A 20,325-nucleotide genomic window follows, 5' to 3' on the forward strand; every position below is an offset into this window, starting at 1 on the left:
CCAACACATTTGACGGATGTAATATGGTATCGAAAATTTAGATCTACAAAGTGGTGCAGGGTATAATATAGTCGGCCCCGCCCGACTTTAGACTTTCCTTACTTGTTTTATTCGTGTCTGTTCTGGTACACACATGTACAAGTTACGTATGGTGTCACACTTAAAAGGTGTTCTGGCCAACACTATACACCGTCATAGACCTGAAAAATGTACACGAACATTTCTTTTGTGTAGGCTTAGTGTACAGCCATCGTATGCAAAGTTAGAAGTTTTTATAACAAATAAATAACAGATTCTGAAACTTTAATATGTTTTTTATAAATATTTGCAAATTTTATTGGGAAAGTCACTTATATATGTCAGAAACCACGATTTTAAAAATCCATCTAAAATTTGAACCGAAATTTCCTCTGATTGGTGTATAAATTTTGGGGTTGTTTTAATCAGCTGGTTTTCAGTGTGTTCGAAAGTATAATGTTGCCACAATTTTTAAAAGTTAACACAAAAAAGTTTTAAGCAAAATTATCTTTGATTTTTGTGAATACTATCCGCTTTCCTAAACAAATCAAAGGTCTTTTTGAAAATATAAGGTAATTAAATTATAACTTTTACAAAATCGATGGGCTAAGAAAAGTGAATTTTACCAAATTTATTGCATGAAAAATATGGCATCTTCAATTCTGCAAAGTGTTCTTGGTGCACAAATCACTGAGCAAATTAAAAAAAAACACGCCGCCAATATCTTTCTGCACATGGAGGCCGCCACGATAGAAAATTTGTTTGCAATATTATTGTAAATATTTAAGCAATACAAATGAGAAAAACCTTAACAGAATAGTTAATTATGCCCACTATAATTAAATTTCCTTTAATGTATGGATGTTAAAAACTGTTTGACCAAAACCAAAATAAAAACTTCTCCGCCGTCAAAAACAAAAACGAAAACGACACGGCGATCGTTTGTTCATGAGTAACATTGAGGAGGGATAGAAAAAAACAAATCAAAACAGATTTGAAGCATCACGCAATTGTCTCCTTTTTCTTGATAAATTGCTCTTGTCCTTACATTATTCACTGCTAACAAAAATCCGGCAGGCATTTTATGGCTTTGAGTTACGCACTTACTTTTAATTTTTTATGTTTATACCGGCAAAATATGTTTTGTTTATAATTTCTGTCTGCAAATAATATGGCTTGCAGAAAAAATCAGCTGTCACATTTTTCGATTAAAAGTCCGAAAAAAGTGTTCACACGTGTGACTCAGAACAACTAACTTTGTGTGTGGTGTGTAGAAAGTGTATAGTGTAGTGCACAATGCGGTGTGACCCAGAACAGACATGATTATAAAGACTTATGGTGGTAGATTTGGCTTCTTGTTCTATGGAGACACAACAACTAAATCTGTCTGTATAAGTGCAAATCGTGTATCCTTTACTATAAAAACCAAATTAGGAACCTGATTTAAAATATTGTCTCTAATCTTTTTGGTGCATATGTATGCAGCACCCATTAAAGTGTGATACGGTCAAAATGTGGTCAAGGGAAAACGCGTGTAAATCGGTGAAATCGTTTATTTAAAAAATCAAATAAATTTTCTTTTTCAAGTTCAATTAGTATAAAATTCAGGAAAAATATTCAGTTAGGCTTTCGCTTTTCCAAATCCGAACTGCCGGGCCTCATGCTTGACACCTGCCATCAGATTTTGTACAGCCACCTTGTCCACCTTCTTCGCCGCAGAAAGCCAGTTTGCCTTGAACTGCTGCTCGTCCTTAGCAGTTTTTTGTTTTAATCAGCTGGTTTTCAGTGTGTTCGAAAGTATAATGTTGCCACAATTTTTAAAAGTTAACACAAAAAAGTTTTAAGCAAAATTATCTTTGATTTTTGTGAATACTATCCGCTTTCCTAAACAAATCAAAGGTCTTTTTGAAAATATAAGGTAATTAAATTATAACTTTTACAAAATCGATGGGCTAAGAAAAGTGAATTTTACCAAATTTATTGCATGAAAAATATGGCATCTTCAATTCTGCAAAGTGTTCTTGGTGCACAAATCACTGAGCAAATTAAAAAAAAACACGCCGCCAATATCTTTCTGCACATGGAGGCCGCCACGATAGAAAATTTGTTTGCAATATTATTGTAAATATTTAAGCAATACAAATGAGAAAAACCTTAACAGAATAGTTAATTATGCCCACTATAATTAAATTTCCTTTAATGTATGGATGTTAAAAACTGTTTGACCAAAACCAAAATAAAAACTTCTCCGCCGTCAAAAACAAAAACGAAAACGACACGGCGATCGTTTGTTCATGAGTAACATTGAGGAGGGATAGAAAAAAACAAATCAAAACAGATTTGAAGCATCACGCAATTGTCTCCTTTTTCTTGATAAATTGCTCTTGTCCTTACATTATTCACTGCTAACAAAAATCCGGCAGGCATTTTATGGCTTTGAGTTACGCACTTACTTTTAATTTTTTATGTTTATACCGGCAAAATATGTTTTGTTTATAATTTCTGTCTGCAAATAATATGGCTTGCAGAAAAAATCAGCTGTCACATTTTTCGATTAAAAGTCCGAAAAAAGTGTTCACACGTGTGACTCAGAACAACTAACTTTGTGTGTGGTGTGTAGAAAGTGTATAGTGTAGTGCACAATGCGGTGTGACCCAGAACAGACATGATTATAAAGACTTATGGTGGTAGATTTGGCTTCTTGTTCTATGGAGACACAACAACTAAATCTGTCTGTATAAGTGCAAATCGTGTATCCTTTACTATAAAAACCAAATTAGGAACCTGATTTAAAATATTGTCTCTAATCTTTTTGGTGCATATGTATGCAGCACCCATTAAAGTGTGATACGGTCAAAATGTGGTCAAGGGAAAACGCGTGTAAATCGGTGAAATCGTTTATTTAAAAAATCAAATAAATTTTCTTTTTCAAGTTCAATTAGTATAAAATTCAGGAAAAATATTCAGTTAGGCTTTCGCTTTTCCAAATCCGAACTGCCGGGCCTCATGCTTGACACCTGCCATCAGATTTTGTACAGCCACCTTGTCCACCTTCTTCGCCGCAGAAAGCCAGTTTGCCTTGAACTGCTGCTCGTCCTTAGCAGTTTTTTTGGTCTTCTTTAGGTTCCGCTTGACAATAGCCCAGTATTTCGCAATTGGGCGGAGCTCTGGCGTGTTGGGAGGGTTCTTGTCCTTGGGAACCACCTGCACGTTGTTGGCGGCGTACCACTCTGTGGCCTTTTTACCGTAATGACAAGATGCCAAATCCGGCCAAAACAGTACGGAACAACCGTGTTTCTTCAGGAAAGGCAGCAGACGTTTATTCAAACACTCTTTCACGTAAATTTCTTGGTTGACAGTCCCGGAAGCTATGAAAATGCTGCTTTTCAAGCCACAGGTACAGATGGCTTGCCAAACCAGATACTTCTTTGCGAACTTTGACAGTTTTGTGTGCTTGAAAATATCTGCTACCTTTCCCCTTCCTTTTGCCGTATAAAACTCCTGTCCCGGAAGCTGCTTGCAGTCGGCTTTGACGTAGGTTTCGTCGTCCATTACCACGCAGTCAAACTTCGTCAGCATCGTCGGGGATCGCGCTTTGGCCGTCGTATTTTGTTTATCATCGCGATTTGGAGTCACTACCTTCTTGTCGATAGTCGATAGTCCGGCTCGTTTTTTGGCTCGATGCACGGTTGTAGACGATACACCCAGCTTATTTGCGGCATCTCGGAGAGAGAGGTTAGGGTTTCGCTTGAAACTACCGACAACTCTCTTTGTCGTCTCAGCGGCTTCCGGTTTTCGATTTCCTCCCGATCCAGACTTCCTGGCTGTCGACAAACGTTCCCCAAACACTTTAATTACATTTGTAACGGTTGATTTGGCAACTTTTAGCGATTTTGCCAGCTTTACGTGCGAGTAGCTCGGATTTTCGCGATGCGCGAGCAAAATTTTGATACGCTGCTCTTCTTGCTTGGACGGCATTTTGACAACTGAAGAGTGAATTCCAAAATCAAAATAGGAGCAACATTCTACACACACACACCTTCAAAATGAGGGGTGTTCAGGTTTTTTAAATGCAAAATTGAAAGAAATACGTCAAGTTTATATTGACCAAATTTTGACCGTATCACCCCTTTAAGAGACGAGATAAATACTGGTGACTTGGGCAATACTGCTCAGGGTCGGCCCCTGAGTGGATCTAGCCATGGTTAGGTTAGGTTAAAGTGGCAGCGCGATTAAGTTTCAGGCTCACTTAGACTATTCAGTCCATTGAGATACCACATTTAACTAAAATTACCTATTACATATGGGCATTCTCCACTGAACCTTCTCTATTATTTTCTTTTGTTGAACAAACCTGATTGTTCCAAAAACATTAACAGACTGCTTAAGTTAACGTTTTCCAGGTCCACCAGTAAACTAAAGCTATATGCCCCTAAAATTCGCTTACGCCTTATACAAAATGCGGGACACTCACACAAAGGGTGTTTAATTGATTCCTTTTCCTCCGCATCATGACAGCTCATACAATAGTCATTATACTTCGTACCAATAGTTTTTGCAAATTCGCCTATCAGGCAGCGACCCGTTCTAGCAGATATTAGGAGTGATATCTGACGTCTTGAGAACACAGGCATATCTAGTGTCGTTACAACCCTTGCAATTTTCCCATCGAACATTTGCCATCAATCTAGCCATGTTCGTCCCTCTGTCTGTCTGTCTGTGAACACATTTTTTTATACGCACAGAAAAAACATGTTTGGACATGGTTGCCGCATCCATTTAGTACTTATCTAGAGCATGTAATAGTCGCGAAAACCATGTATTTTGTCTTTGTAAAAATAATTTCGAGCAGAGAAAAATGTTTGCTGACAATAAGCATTTAAATGGTTCTCAAATACCGCAAACATTTTCTATTATTTAAATGATAGAATTTGAGACCATTACATGGTCAGGAAAATCATGTACCTGACCATTCAATTTTTCGACTTTTTTGTAGGGAAAAAAGTATTTTTATAGGTTAGGATAAACATGTCTAGAACCATTACATGGCCATAAAGACCATTTACATTTTTTCGTGTCCATTTAAATTTTTAACTTTTTTACAGCGAAAAGAATTTTATAAAAACATTGATTTTTGCTTGGAATGGACGGAGAATACGAAATTACTGTGTTTTGTGTTAATTGGCGTCCTTTTTTCGACGACGAAAAAAGTTTTTTCATAAAGATCAAAACATTTTAGGTTGTGACCATGTTCTTTAACTGGAAGAAAAACATTTTTGACGAATACCATAACATTTTCGATAGTGACCATTGTCTTTTGATTCAAACTAAATTATTTTTATCAATATAATAACATTTTAGATGAGGACATTTTTATTTTTCTATCTTCACTGATCTTCACTGATTTTTCTATCTTCACTGAGCCAACATGGTTGCAGGTGAAAATGTTACATGGTCGCCGCAAAAATAGATCTTGTCATATTAGTTTGCTCTTCGAATATGATTGTGACAATCATGTTTCTTCTCTGCGTGTAACCAATGTCTAGGTCACAGTTTTGGTCCAATCAACTTCAAATTTAGCACAAGCATATCCGATTGGGCAGAGATGGTCAAACTACCCACGTTTTCCTAGTAAAATCACCACTTCTAAGTCGAAAAATTGTAGAATGGATTTAAATTCTCCTATATTTTTAATACATATCTATTGACCAATAAATCGTAAATGCACTTTCACGAAGTTGCTTAAAAATTTCTCTAGATATCAATATTTCCCATATTTCCACTCAAATTCCATCCAAAGGTATTAGCCACCCACACCCTCACAAAAAATCGCTTCTGTAACATATACTCCCAAACATATTTTGCTTCAAGCATATACATTTTTGGGTATTGCCCACACATTTATATGTTTGATCTCTACCAATATATAATATGTTTGAAAGCATATTGGTCTAAACAATATATGTTTGGGTAGTCTAAGTTCCAAACATTTTGTATTTTTGCATCCAAATTCAATAATGTTATCTTCCAAAAAACAATATGTTATTATGTGACCATATAATATGTTTGGAAGCATTTTGCACCCAAAAATATTATATGCTTAAAAAAATTCTCCCAAACAATATTGTGCTCAAAATTTTATTTATTTATTTATATATTTACAATCATAATGAATTATGAAAATAAACAGGTAATATAGGTGCTAACAACATAGGTTTTCGACCTGAATGCTCAAAATTTTGTTTCTGACCAATTGTATATTCCCCGACATCTTTCTCACTTCCACGAGATTTTTTAGTTCTTAGCACCTTTTTCTGTAATACAAACATTGTAGAAGAAATTATTCAATTTTATGATTTTTTATTTTATTTTAATTTTACCTTTTGCCGGACGGGGATTCGAACAGCGGACCACACAGTTTGTAAGGATCAAAGAAGTAGCTGATCAATTGCCCAAGGAAAAATAAAATGTTAATTTTGTAATAACAAGCAACAACCACCAACTTAATTCAATATCGCTCCCTGTTAAATAGCGCTCCAAGCTACTAAACACATATATGTTTATAGGCTATTTCTAAATTAATATATGCACGCAAAGAAAAAAAACGTTTGGAAAACGTGTACCGAAAACGTTTTTCTTTTGTTAGAGTTTTTTGAATTGCTTCGAAAATTTTAAACTTTTATCACCAAAAAAATTCGTTTGTTACAAAATTTTTATTTTTTCAATAAAAAAAGTTATTTTTGAAATAACAACACAGTCCATTTCGTTTATATCAAACACTCTTCTTTTCTGACTTTAGGTCTTTAATAAGACACATTTTACAGTTCAAAATTTAATATAGTACAATGTAATGTTGAACATTTTTTCGGAATCTTCCGAATATATCTGGAATATATGTAAAAAAAAACAAAAGCAAAAAAAAAACTTTGGCCAAAGCAGGGATCGAACCCACGACCATTGGCATGAGAGTCGGACGTAGCTACCACTGCTCCACGGTGCCAAACTAAATGTTTGTTTCTGTTAAATAAACTTTGTTTATTCGGTTCCTGGGCGCCGCAAGCTATGCTATATAAATATAACTTATATTGATATTTATCTATTGATGACCATAACAGGTACATAGCTCAGTGGTTAGTGTGTTGGCTTACAATGTGCATGGTCCGCGGTTCGATTCTCCGTCCAGGCGAAAGGTAAAAAAAATTTTAAAAATTTATAAAATCGTATAATTTCTTCTACATTGTTGGTATTACAGGAAAAGGTGTTAAGAACTAAAAATCCTCGTGGATGTGAGAAAGATGTGAGGGACAATCCAATTAGCAAGAAAATAATGTTTTTTTTTGAGCTACTCTTTATGAAATTGTTTTTACATCCTGGAAAAGAATAAACGTTTATCACAAAAAGTATATACTTTTCTTCCAAATACACTTCCTTACAGCGAAAAGCAAATGAGAAACGAACTTTGTTTGTCTAAAATTTCGTTTGAGAGGAAAGAATTATTTCTTTGCGTGTGTTTGCATTCAAGCATATTATATTTACAAACATTTTATGTCCCAAACATAATATGTTCTAACATATTAACATATATGTCCCAAACATGTTATGCTAGTTTATGAACATTATATGCTTGCACTCAAAAATATTGTGTTTAAAAATTTGTGTTCCAAACATATAATGTTTATAGCCAAACATATGAAAAACAGTCTTTTTCAACCGTGCAGCAAAAAAAGAGCTTCCAAAAATTTAGTTTGGATCCCCAATCTGTGGTTCGGAAGTAGTGCAAACTGGGATTATCTGCAATGAATTTTACATGGGCTTGTCATAGGACGGATATATTTGTATACCCTTCACCACTACTGTGGTACAGGGTATAATAAGTTTGTGCATTTGTATGTAACGCCAAGAAGGAGTAATCATAGACCAACCTTTTAGTATACGGATCGGCTTAGAATAAAATTCTGAGTCGATTTAGCGATGTCCGTCTGTCTGTCTGTCTGTCCGTCTGTCTGCCTGTCTGTCTGTCTGTCTTTTGATGTATTTTTGTCTGCAAAGTACAGCTCGCAGTTTTAGTCCGATTGTCCTAAAATTTGGTATAGGGTCCTGTTTCGGCTCAAAGACGATACCTATTGATTTTGGAAAAAATCGATTCAGATTTAGATATAGCTGCCATATATATTTTTCACCGATCTGGTCATAATTAGCGCGTATATCAACCGATCTTCCTCAAATTCCGTACATCCGAATATTTTATGAGCCTCGAAAAACTAGCAAAATATCAGCCAAATCGGTTCAGATTTAGATATAGCTCCCATATATAGCTTTCTCCCGATTTACACTCATACTTGAAGTTTTGCGCAGAGAGTAAGACTAAATAATCGGTTCAGATTTAGATATAACTCCCATGTATATATATCTTCCGCCCGATTTACATTCATATGACCATGGATGCTAAAGTTTCATTTCGAAATTTTTGAAGTTTTTCACTGAGAGTGCAATTTCAATTTTAGCAAATATGTGCCAAATTTTATCAAAATCGGCTCAGAATTAGATAAAACCTCCATATATATGTTCTTCTGATTTTAGCAGATATGGTCAAAATTCGAACATTTTCCTTTTAAAATCGTCACTTCTAAGTCGAAAACTCGCCAAAATGATTCAAATGTACCTATACTGTAATTCGTATGTATCAGAGGATAAATCATAAATGCACACTGAACAAAATATTTACATGATATCAAAGATTACGCAACCTAATTTTTAGGATGTGCAATTTACAAAATATTAAGGACAAATTTCTTTAAAATAATGAAATTTTAATTAAGATAAAGTTTATAACCTTTGCTTCAAAAATTGTTTTCATTAAATTTAGGACACAAATTTTGTAAATTTCCCTCCGTAAAAGTCGCATGTCTTTGAACTAAGGCAAATTTCCTTAAAGAAAGAAGCACATGTTTGATTTAAAGAAATTGTCTTTAATTTAACTGAACTATTGAAACTTTAGATTTAAAATAAAATCGCTTCAAATATAGGCTAAGACTTATTTTGAGGATTTAGCGTCTTTGGTTTAAAGTTTTTTTTTTAATTACGAAAATATTTTTTACTTTGAAGCAACCGTTAAAATTTGGATTTTTAAACTGGCATTTGTTTCTACGTGAGTACTTTTATTAATAAACCGAAAGAAGAGAATGAACATTTTATAAATGAGATCTGTATCCTAATTTTAATTTCATTGGTCCAAAGTTTAAAGCCAGATAGGTCGCTAAAAAGTTTCTTTATTTTAAAGAAGCCACATCTTTGGCTCGGGATCAATACCAAAGTCCTTAAGGGAAGGTCAAAATCTATGGATCCAAGTAAACTTTTTTTAAGCAGGCTTAAGAAATTTTATGAAATTTTAATATTTCCATTATTTGTTTACTAACATTGTGGTCCGTCCCGGTAATTAACCAATTTCAATTTTGAGTCAAGAGATTTCGTAAAAGTTTTAAAAATTTGTCCAAATCGCCTCATATTTAAATATTTGTACATGGGAATATAAACCTTAAGATGGTATCAAAACTTTTGGTATATGTTACATAGTGATGAAGGGTATAATATAGTCGGCCCGCCCGACTAAACTTTCCTTACTTGTTTGTTTCTGCATATAATTTATAATATATATTTTTTCCATTTAAAATCAACAAAAAAATTAATCTCGTAATTTGTAAAACCTTCTCAAAAGAACTTCCATGGAAATGAAAAATCAAACGGCACAGTTTCAAGGCGGGGATGAAATTAAATTAGTTTTATTATTATTATTTTTTTATCGACTTTCTCTTTTTGTTTTTGTGAAATTTAATTGTCTAAAAATTAAAATTTCACTTAAAATAGCATTATTGCGTTCTTTTATACCCTCCACCATAGGGGTATATTAACTTTGTCATTTCGTTTGTAACACATCGAAATATTGCTCTAAGACCCCATAAAGTATATATATTCTGGGTCGTGGTGAAATTCTAAATCGATCTGAGCATGTCCATCCGTCCGTCTGTTCAAATCACGCTAACTTCCGAACGAAACAAGCTATCGACTTGAAACTTGACACAAGTAGTTTTATTGATGTAGGTCGGATGGTATTGCAAATGGGCCATATCGGTCCACTTTTACGTATAGCCCCCATATAAACGAACCCCCAAATTTGGCTTGCCAATCCTCTAAGAGAAGAAAATTTCATCCGATCTGGCTGAAATTTTGTACATGGTGTTAGCATATGGCCTCTAACAACCATGCAAAAAATGGTCCACATCGGTCCATAACTATATATAGCCCCCATATAAACCGATCCCCCGATTTGGCTTGCGGAGCCTCTAAGAAAAGCAAATTTCATCCGATCGGGCTGAAATTTGGTACATGGTGTTGGTATATAGTCTCTAACAACTATGCAAAAATTGGTCCAAATCGGTCAATAATTATATATAGCCCCCATATAAACCGATCCCCCGATTTGGCTTGCGGAGCCTCTAAGAGAAGCAAATTTCATCCGATCGGGCTGAAATTTGGTACATGGTGTTGGTATATGGTCCCTAACAACTATGCAAAAATTGGTCCACATCGGTCAATAATTATAAATAGCCTCCATATAAACCGATCCCCAGATTTGGCTTGCGGAGCCTCAAAGAGAAGCAAATTTCATCAGATCCGGCTAAAATTTGGTACATGGTGTTAGGTTAGGTTAGGTTATGTGGCAGCCCGTTGTATCAGGCTCACTTAGACTATTCAGTCCATTGTGATACCACATTGGTGAACTTCTCTCTTATCACTGAGTGCTGCCCGATTCCATGTTACGCTCAATGTCAAGGGACCTCCTTTTATAGCCGAGTCCGAACGGCGTTCCACATTGCAGTGAAACCACTTAGAGAAGCTTTGAAACCCTCAGAAATGTCACCAGCATTATTGAGGTGGGATAATCCACCGCTGAAAAACTTTTTGGTGTTCGGTCGAAGCAGGAATCGAACCCACGACCTTGTGTATGCAAGGCGGGCATGCTAACCATTGCACCATGGGCTGATCGGGCTGAAATTTGGTACATGGTGTTGGTCTCTAACAACTATGCATAAATTACCATGCAAAAATTGGTCTACATAGATCCATAATTATATATAGCCCCCATATAAACCGATCACCAGATTTGACCTCCAGAGCCTCTTGGAAGACCAAAATTCATCTGATTCAGTTGAAATTTGGTACGTGGTGTTAATATATGGCCTCAAACACCAATGCAAATGTGGTCGAAATCGGTCCATAATTATATATAGGCCCCATATAAACCGATCCCCAAATTTGACCTCCGGAGCCCCTTGGAAGAGCAAAATTCATCCGATTCGGTTGAAATTTGGTACGTGATGTTAGGTTAGGTTAGGTGGCAGCCCGATGTATCAGGCTCACTTAGACTATTCAGTCCATTGTGATACCACATTAGTGAACTTCTCTCTTTTGGGATAAACCACCGGTCGAAGCAGGAATCGAACACACGACCTTATGTATGCAAGGCGGGCATGCTAACCATTGCACCACGGTGGTATATTGTATTCAACAACCATGCAGGAATTGGTTCACATCAGTCCCTAATTATATATAGCTCCCATATAAACCGATCTCCAGATTTGATCTCCTGTGCCTTATGGAGAAGCAAAATTCATCCGATCTGCTTGAACTTTGGTACGTGGTGGTAGTATATGATATTTAACAACCATGCCAAAAGTGGTCCATATCAGTCCATAATCATATATAGCCCCCATATAAACCGATCCCGAGATTTGGTTTTGGAGCCTCTTGGAGAAGCAAATTTCATTCAAATTTGGTACATTGTGCTAGTATGTGGCCGTTAACAACCATGCCTAACTAGGTCCATATCGGTCTATAGTTATATATAGCCCTCAGATAAATCGATCCCCAATCACACAAAAAATTGGCCCATATCAAGTTCATAATTGTATATAGCCCCCATATAAGCGACCCCCATATTTCAATTCTGGCTCTCTGCGTACCGTGCAAAAGTCCATATCAATTCGTAATTATACTGAAAAAAATATTGTCGTGAGGTCAAAGATTTCATGTCTTTAAAATACGAATACAAATCTTGCTTAGCATAGAAGACGCATTTCTCTAAAATAAAGTTATTTTCCTTGTCCAAAAGTCGATAAACTTTTCAATGAAGTCGTATTGTCCTTATAATTAAGTGATTTGACTTAAAAATGGGTATCTTAACATGAAAGAAAAAATTTATAGGCTAAGGTCAACTTGACTTTAATAATTCAGAAAAATTCTTTAAATTTAATGAAATTGTCTTTAAATTTGTTGACTTTTTGCATCTTGACTACAAAGCAAAAAATCGTTCAAATATAGGACATGTTTTTCAAAACTTTATTTTAAAGAAGTTTTTTACTTCAAACATGGCATAATTTCTACTGGCAGTCGAGTCCTAATTTGGAAAATAAAGTTGCCGTTAACTCGTTTTTGAAGGACTTTGATAGCATATGAAGAAAAAAAGCTGAGAAAGCAAAAAATTAAAATTTGCTTCCTAGAAGCAAGTACACAAAACCTAAATTTAAAAGAGAATTGTGTCTTAAAAGTATCCTTACTTGTATTCTCCGCTTCTTTGGCTCGGAATCAATACCAAATTTTTTGAAGTAAAGACAAAATCTTTGGAACCGAGTATGCTTTTTTTCGGTGTATTTGTAGACTTAACTACACATACCGTTTTTGTCTAATATATACCACGTATGGACTAACTCACAATTTAGAAAATGATGTTAAGAAGTTTTAAGATACCACAACCTACTTAATTCGATTGTGGATGACAGTCTTTCGTAGAAGTTTCTACGCAATCCATGGTGGAGGGTACATAAGATTCGGCCTGGCCGAACTTACGGCCGTGTATACTTGTTCAAAAGGACTGCAATTGGAAAAAAATCGATTGGGGATCCCGAAAATGTAGATCTACAAAATAGTGCAGGGTACATTACAGTCGGCCCCGCCCGACTTAAGACTTTCCTTACATGTTTTTGTTTTTTTTTTTTTTTGTTGCAATTTTTACTCTTTTTATGGAAAATTTTTGGCAACTACTATCAAAATGCTATAAATTCTACTATTCTACTAGTTAAATTAAAATTCTACCAACTGCTGCAACAATTGCTGTAAGCAGTGGATATTACAGTTCTAACAAATTTACGACAAAGTAATTTCAACATGTGGCCATATTGCACAAAATAGTTAATGACACTACTTTTGTTCTACCAATCCCTACATCCAAATGTTTCGCAATCATTTATATTTTCTTGGCGTAATTTTTCATTACAGGTACTGAGCGATGAAACCTCAGGTGGACGTCTCAAGTTTAAGACCATCAAAGCCGAAGAAACAAAATCAATTTTGCTTATTGATGATGCCAGCCTTTTGGATTCTGGAAAGTATTCGTGTTATCCATCAAATACAGAAATTGCCAGCATACGCGTTCATGTGCTCCAAGGTAAGTGATGGTGTACTATGTAAGATTATGGCAGAGCAGATGTACGGACTCCATAGAGTTACAAATGCTGCTATAACGTGGAATGAAAGAAGCCAAATTGCATTCATTTATTATTTCATCGCCATAATAGTTTACACGAGTATTCTATGCGTTGTGGTGAAGTTGTATATTAGATGACATAAGTCTTAAAAAGGATGAGCCAATTATGTATTTCTTGTTCTTTTTGGGAGGATTGCAATAGGCCCTCAAGAGAAAAATTGCTGCAGTACCAGTCCAGTGAACTGAGCTCCTCCCCCAGGAGGTTCCAGAAATCAAATTTTTGGGTGTCGCTTGAAATGGGGGCTGTTTATATTTATGTGGAAATATTATTCGATATTAGAAAGCATATACTGACATAACATATAACCATATTTTTACCAGATCGAATAAAGGTTCAACAATTCAATTTTTATTGTTGTTTTTGATTTCAGCTTAAAACCATGCATTGACTGAACTACAAGTGTAGCTTAACCAACAGAGGAAAAGTATGCTTGTCAAATTTATTTGGGCAAAGCCCTATAGACTGCAAGATGGTTGGATGTACAGCTGTTTCGAAATTACCACATTCCTCATCAGCATCCTCTACTTGCAGCAAAACTATCGGCGGCTATATATAATTATGGATCGGTGTGTTTTACATGGTTGTTAGAGACATACACTAAATTTACTCCTCCAAAACGCTCCGTAAATCAAATCTGGAGATCGATTTATATGGGGGCCAAATTTGGAATAGGGTCTTAGGTTAGGTTAGGTTAGGTTAGGTGGCAGCCCGATGTATCAGGCTCGTTTAGACTATTCAGTCCATTGTGATACCACATTGGTGAATTTCTCTCTTATCATTGAGTGCTGCCCGATTCTATGTTAAGCTCAATGACAAGGGACCTCCTTTTAATAGCCGGCGTTCCACATTGCAGTGAAACCACTTAGAGAAGCTTTGAAACACTCAGAAATGTCACCAGCATTACTAAGGTGGGATAATCCACCGCTGAAAAACTTTTTGGTCTTCGGTCGAAGCAAGAATCGAACCCACGACCTTGTGTATGCAAGGCGGGCATGCTAACCATTGCACCACGGTGGCTCCCATTAAGCCAAATTTGGAATAGGGTCTTACCTCGGTTTAAAGATAATCTCTATTAAAATTGGTTATGATTTAGATATAGATAATTATCACCGATCTGATCATAATTAGCCTGTTTAATCGAACTTCCTCCAATTACTTATATCCGAATGTTTTGTGTGTTCCATAAAAATTGCAAACTATCAGCCAGATCGACTCAGATTTAGATATAGCTCCCATATATAATCTTTCGTTCGATATGGGACTTAAAACAAAGCCAGAGTTTAATAGTATAGCTAAGTATGCCAAATTTGGAAATTTTGAAATCGGTTCAGATTTAGATATAGCTTCCATATATATCGTAATTCACACTCATGTTACCACAGAGGCCAAAAGATTACTGCGATTTACTTGAAATTTTGCACATGGTGTAGAATTACACTGAAAAAAAAAATATTGACCTAATATGGAAGATTATGCAACTAAGGCTAAGACTAAGACTTAAAGGGGTGATACGGTCAAAATTTGGTCAAGGGAAAACGCGTGTAAATCGGTGAAATCGTTTATTTAAAAATCAAATTAAATTTCTTTTTCAAGTTCAATTAGTATAAAATTCAGGAAAAATATTCAGTTAGGCTTTCGCTCTTCCAAATCCGAATTGCCGGGCCTCACGCTTGACACCTGCCATCAGATTTTGTACAGCCACGTTGTCCACTTTCTTCGCCGCAGAAAGCCAGCTTGCTTTGAACTGCTGATCGTCCTTAGCAGTTTTTTTTTGTCTTCTTTAGGTTCCGCTTGACAATAGCCCAGTATTTCTCAATTGGGCGGAGCTCTGGCGTGTTGGGAGGGTTCTTGTCCTTGGGAACCACCTGCACGTTGTTGGCGGCGTACTACTCCATGGCCTTTTTACCGTAATGGCAAGATGCCAAATCCGGCCAAAACAGTACGGAACAACCCTGTTTCTTCAGGAAAGGCAGCAGACGTTTATTCAAACACTCTTTACGTAAATTTCTTGGTTGACAGTCCCGGAAGCTATGAAAATGCAGCTTTTCAAGCCACAGGTACAGATGGCTTGCCAAACCAGATATTTCTTTGCGAACTTTGACAATTTTATATGCTCGAAAATATCTGCTACCTTTCCCCTTCCTTTTGCCGTATAAAACTCCTGTCCCGGAAGCTGCTTGTAGTAGGCTTCGACGTAGGTTTCGTCGTCCATTACCACGCAGTCAATCTTCGCCAGCATCGTCGTGTACAGCCTCCGGGATCGCGCTTTGGCCGTCGTATTTTGTTTATCATCGCGATTTGGAGTCACTACCTTCTTGTAAGTCGATAGTCCGGCTCGTTTTTTGGCTCGATGCACGGTTGTAGACGATACACCCAGCTTATTTGCGGCATCTCGGAGAGAGAGGTTAGGGTTTCGCTTGAAACTACCGGTAACTCTCTTGTCGTCTCAGCGGCTTCCGGTTTTCGATTTCCCCCCGATCCAGACTTTCTGGCTGTCGACAAACGTTCCCCAAGCACTTTAATTACATTTGTAACGGTTGATTTGGCAACATTTAGCGATTTTGCCAGCTTTGCGTGCGAGTAGCTCGGATTTTCGCGATGCGCGAGCAAAATTTTGATACGCTGCTCTTCTTGCTTGAACGGCATTTTGACAACTGAAGAGTGAATTTCAAAATCAAAATAGGAGCAACATTCTACACACACACCTTCAAAATGAGGGGTGTTCAGGTTTTTTAAATGCAAAATTGAAAGAAATACGTCAAGTTTATATTGACCAAATTTTGACCGTATCACCCTTTATTTTAAGGATTTGCATCTTTGGTTTAAAGTTTTTATTTTAGCATTAAGAAAACTGTTTTTACTTTGAAGTACCTGGCATAATTTGGATTTTGGAATTCGAATTTGTTTGTACATAAACACATTTATTAATATATCGCAATAAAAACTCGATGAATGAGATCTGTATCCAATTTTAATTTTATTGATCCTAGAGTTAAAGCCAGATAGGTCCGTAAAAAATGTCTTTATTTTAAAGAAGCCGCATCTTTGGATCGGAATCAATATCAAAATCCTTAAGGGAAGGTCAAAATCTTTGGATCCAAGCAAATTTTTTTTGAGTGTACGTATGACATGCTATGAAATGAATTGGTTTGACCCGTATAAATAAGTGTATTATAATTTGTAATTATAATAAATTATGTAAAAAATAAAATAAATAAGTAATGACATGGTATGATATAAATTTGATGTGACCACCAATCTTTACGAGATCTCACCAATATCCTTGTAAAATCGCCACTGCTAAGTAGCAAAAATTGTAAAAATGTCTGAAATTATCCTATATCTTCAATATCTCGTATCATAAATTTACTTTTGTGCAATTGCATAAAAATGGCTCTAGCTTATATTTCCTATATGTATACACAGAAAAAAATTTCCGTTGTTAAACTAACGCTAAATTTAAGTTATTTTTATTGGAAAAAATTATTTGCTAGAAGTTAAATTTTATTATTATTTTTTCTGAAATTTTCCACAACTTAATGAAATTTTACTTTTTTTAAGTATGCCTCTACAATTTTTATACCCACCACCATAGAAGGGGACGGGGGTATAATAAGTTTGTCATTCCGTTTGTAACACATCGAAATATCGATTTCCGACTATATAAAGTAAATATAATAGCCCCATATAGACCGGTCTCCCGATTTTACTTCTTGGGCTTATAGAAACCGCAGTTTTTATTCAATTTACCTGAAATTAGAAATCTAGAGGTATTGTAGGACCACAAATTTTGAGTATCGGTCCATATTTTGGTATAGCCCCAATATAGGTCCATGTTTTGGTATAGCCCCCCGATCACCCGATTTTACTTCTTGGGCTTATAGAAACCGCAGTTTTTATCCAATTTACCTGAAATTGGAAATCGAGAGGTACTTTAGAACCGTAAAGAGGTGTACCAAAAATGGTGTGCATCAGTCCATGTTTTGGTATGGTCCCCATATAAACCGACCTCCCGATTTGGGGTCTTGGACTTATAAAAACCGTAGTTTTTATCCAATTTGCCTGAAATTGAAAATCTAGAGGTACTTGAGGACCATCAAAAGGTGTGCCGAAAATGGTCCGTATCGTTCCGTGTTTTGGTATAGCCCCCATATAGACCGATCACCCGATTTTACATCTTGTGTTTATAGAATCCGTAGTTTATATACAATTTGTCTGAAATTGGAAATCTAGAGGTATTTCCAGGCCATAAAGTGGTGTGCCGAAAACGGTGAGTATCGGTCCATATTTTAGTATAGCGCCCATAAGAATGATCTCCCGATTGAACTCCTTGGGTTTCTAGAAACCGTAGTTTTTATCCGATTTGCTTGAAAGAACGATCTCCCGATTTAACTCCTTGGGTTTCTAGAAAAAATGGTTCTTATAAATCCAGAATCTGATATAGACCTCATAGGTGAAATCTTTAAATTTATCTTCGGGAAGTGTCCTCAAGTCCTCCTGATATTTCAAAGGAAACCCTAATATTTTGTGGGTATTTAAGATTCGGCCCGGCTGAACTTACTGCTGTATAACTTGTTTGAACTAAATGTGGGTATAAAGTTCAATGACCGTACACATAAGTTCAATATGAACTAAACCGAAAGAAGATTTTCGTACGAAATAGTAAGAATGAACTACTGTATGGTTAAAATGGTCATAATTGGGCGCCAATGATTTTTATACCCTGCTCCACACTGTGGAAGCAGGGTATAAAAATCATTTCATAACTGATCCACCACTATACTCCAAAGACAAAAGAACAATCCAAACAATGGACTGAAGCTGGAGAAAGTGGCCCAAAGAAGGCAAAAACAATTCAATCGGCTGGTAAGTTTATGGCAACGGTTTTTAGGGACTTCAAAGGTATTTTATTTATTCACTATCTGCAAAAGGGTAAAACAATAAATTCAGAGTACTATTGCAACCTTTTGGATCCATTAACTGTACAAACAACGCACCCGCGCACAAGAGTGTTTTAACAATGTCTAAAATCAACGAATTAAAGTACCAGTTGTTTGATCACCCACCTTATTCTCCTGATTTAGCTCCCAGTGACTTTTACTTGTTCCCAAATCTAAAAAAAAATCAAGCGTTTTAATGAAGATGCAATTACAGTTGTAAACCACTATTTTGAAGACCTTGAGGAAAACTATTTTAATCAAGGGATAGAACTGCTAGAAAAGCATTGGACTAAGTGTATTGAAGTTTCAAGAGATTATATTGAAAAATAAAAATATTTTTGAAAAACTAACTATTCTCTTTCATTGGTAGGCTAAGAAGTTTCCGAACTGCCCTCGTATTGTATATTTTTTGCACTTAGGTTAACTAAGGTTATGGAGGATGACACGAATCCGAGCAAGACGAATTTGTGCCCATTTAGACCATACACCCTCAAAAAAATCTCTTCTGTAACATATACATTTTGCTTCAAGCATATACGTTTTCAGGATTGGTCCAAACAAAATATTGTTTGTATTGTTCAAACATATTATGTTTCACCTTAGAACATACACTGGTAGTAGAAAATTTTAATGAAATTTTCTTTGTGTGGATGTATTTGTAAGGCGCCAATTGGTTACTTCCATTATTTTACTTGCACCATACTCTCTAGGTCTCTCTTTCTAAACACATTTATGTTTATAGGCTATTTCCAATTTAATATAAGTTTGCATCTAAGCATATATGGGGAGCCACCGTGGTGCAATAGTTAGCATGCCCGCCTTGCATACACAAGGTCGTGGGTTCGATTCCTGCTTCTCGCGAACACCAAAAAATTTTTCAGCGGTGGATTATCCCACCTTCTCTAAGTGGTTTCACTGCAATGTGGAACGCCATTCGGACTCGGCTATAAAAAGGAGGTCCCTTGTCATTGAGCTTAACATGGAATCGGGCAGCACTCAGTGATAAGAGAGAAGTTCACCAACGTGGTATCACAATGGACTGAATAGTCTAAGTGAGCCTGATACATTGGGCTGCCACCTAACCTAACCTAACCTATCTAAGCATATTATATTTACAAACATTTTATGTCCCAAACATAACAAAGGGTGATACGGTCAAAATTTGGTCAATATAAACTTGACGTATTTCTTTCAATTTTGCATTTAAAAAACCTTATTTTGAAGGTGTGTGTGTGTAGAATGTTGCTCCTATTTTGATTTTGGAATTCACTCTTCAGTTGTCAAAATGCCGTCCAAGCAAGAAGAGCAGCGTATCAAAATTTTGCTCGCGCATCGCGAAAATCCGAGCTACTCGCACGCAAAGCTGGCAAAATCGCTAAAAGTTGCCAAATCAACCGTTACAAATGTAATTAAAGTGTTTGGGGAACGTTTGTCGACAGCCAGGAAGTCTGGATCGGGGGGAAATCGAAAACCGGAAGCGAAACCCTAACCTCTCTCTCCGAGATGCCGCAAATAAGCTGGGTGTATCGTCTACAACCGTGCATCGAGCCAAAAAACGAGCCGGACTATCGACTTACAAGAAGGTAGTGACTCCAAATCGCGATGATAAACAAAATACGACGGCCAAAGCGCGATCCCGAAGGCTGTACACGACGATGCTGACGAAGTTTGACTGCGTGGTAAATGACGACGAAACCGACGTCAAAGCCGACTACAAGCAGCTTCCGGGACAGGAGTTTTATACGGCAAAAGGAAGGGGAAAGGTA

General features: G+C 36.3%; 1 protein-coding gene across 2 annotated transcripts in view; it reads left to right on the forward strand.

The window, feature by feature from the left end:
- Nucleotides 1-20,325, forward strand: part of dpr10 (defective proboscis extension response 10) — a 799,057-nt gene that overhangs the window by 762,111 nt on the left and 16,621 nt on the right. For both annotated transcript variants that reach the window (XM_075304411.1, XM_075304412.1), the window contains one exon: nt 13,351-13,519. In XM_075304411.1, coding sequence (XP_075160526.1) covers nt 13,351-13,519 — 169 coding nt within the window. The remainder of the gene's footprint in view (nt 1-13,350; nt 13,520-20,325) is intronic.

Source organism: Haematobia irritans, chromosome 4 (genome assembly GCF_050003625.1).
Source record: "Haematobia irritans isolate KBUSLIRL chromosome 4, ASM5000362v1, whole genome shotgun sequence".
Lineage (NCBI taxonomy): Eukaryota > Metazoa > Arthropoda > Insecta > Diptera > Muscidae > Haematobia > Haematobia irritans.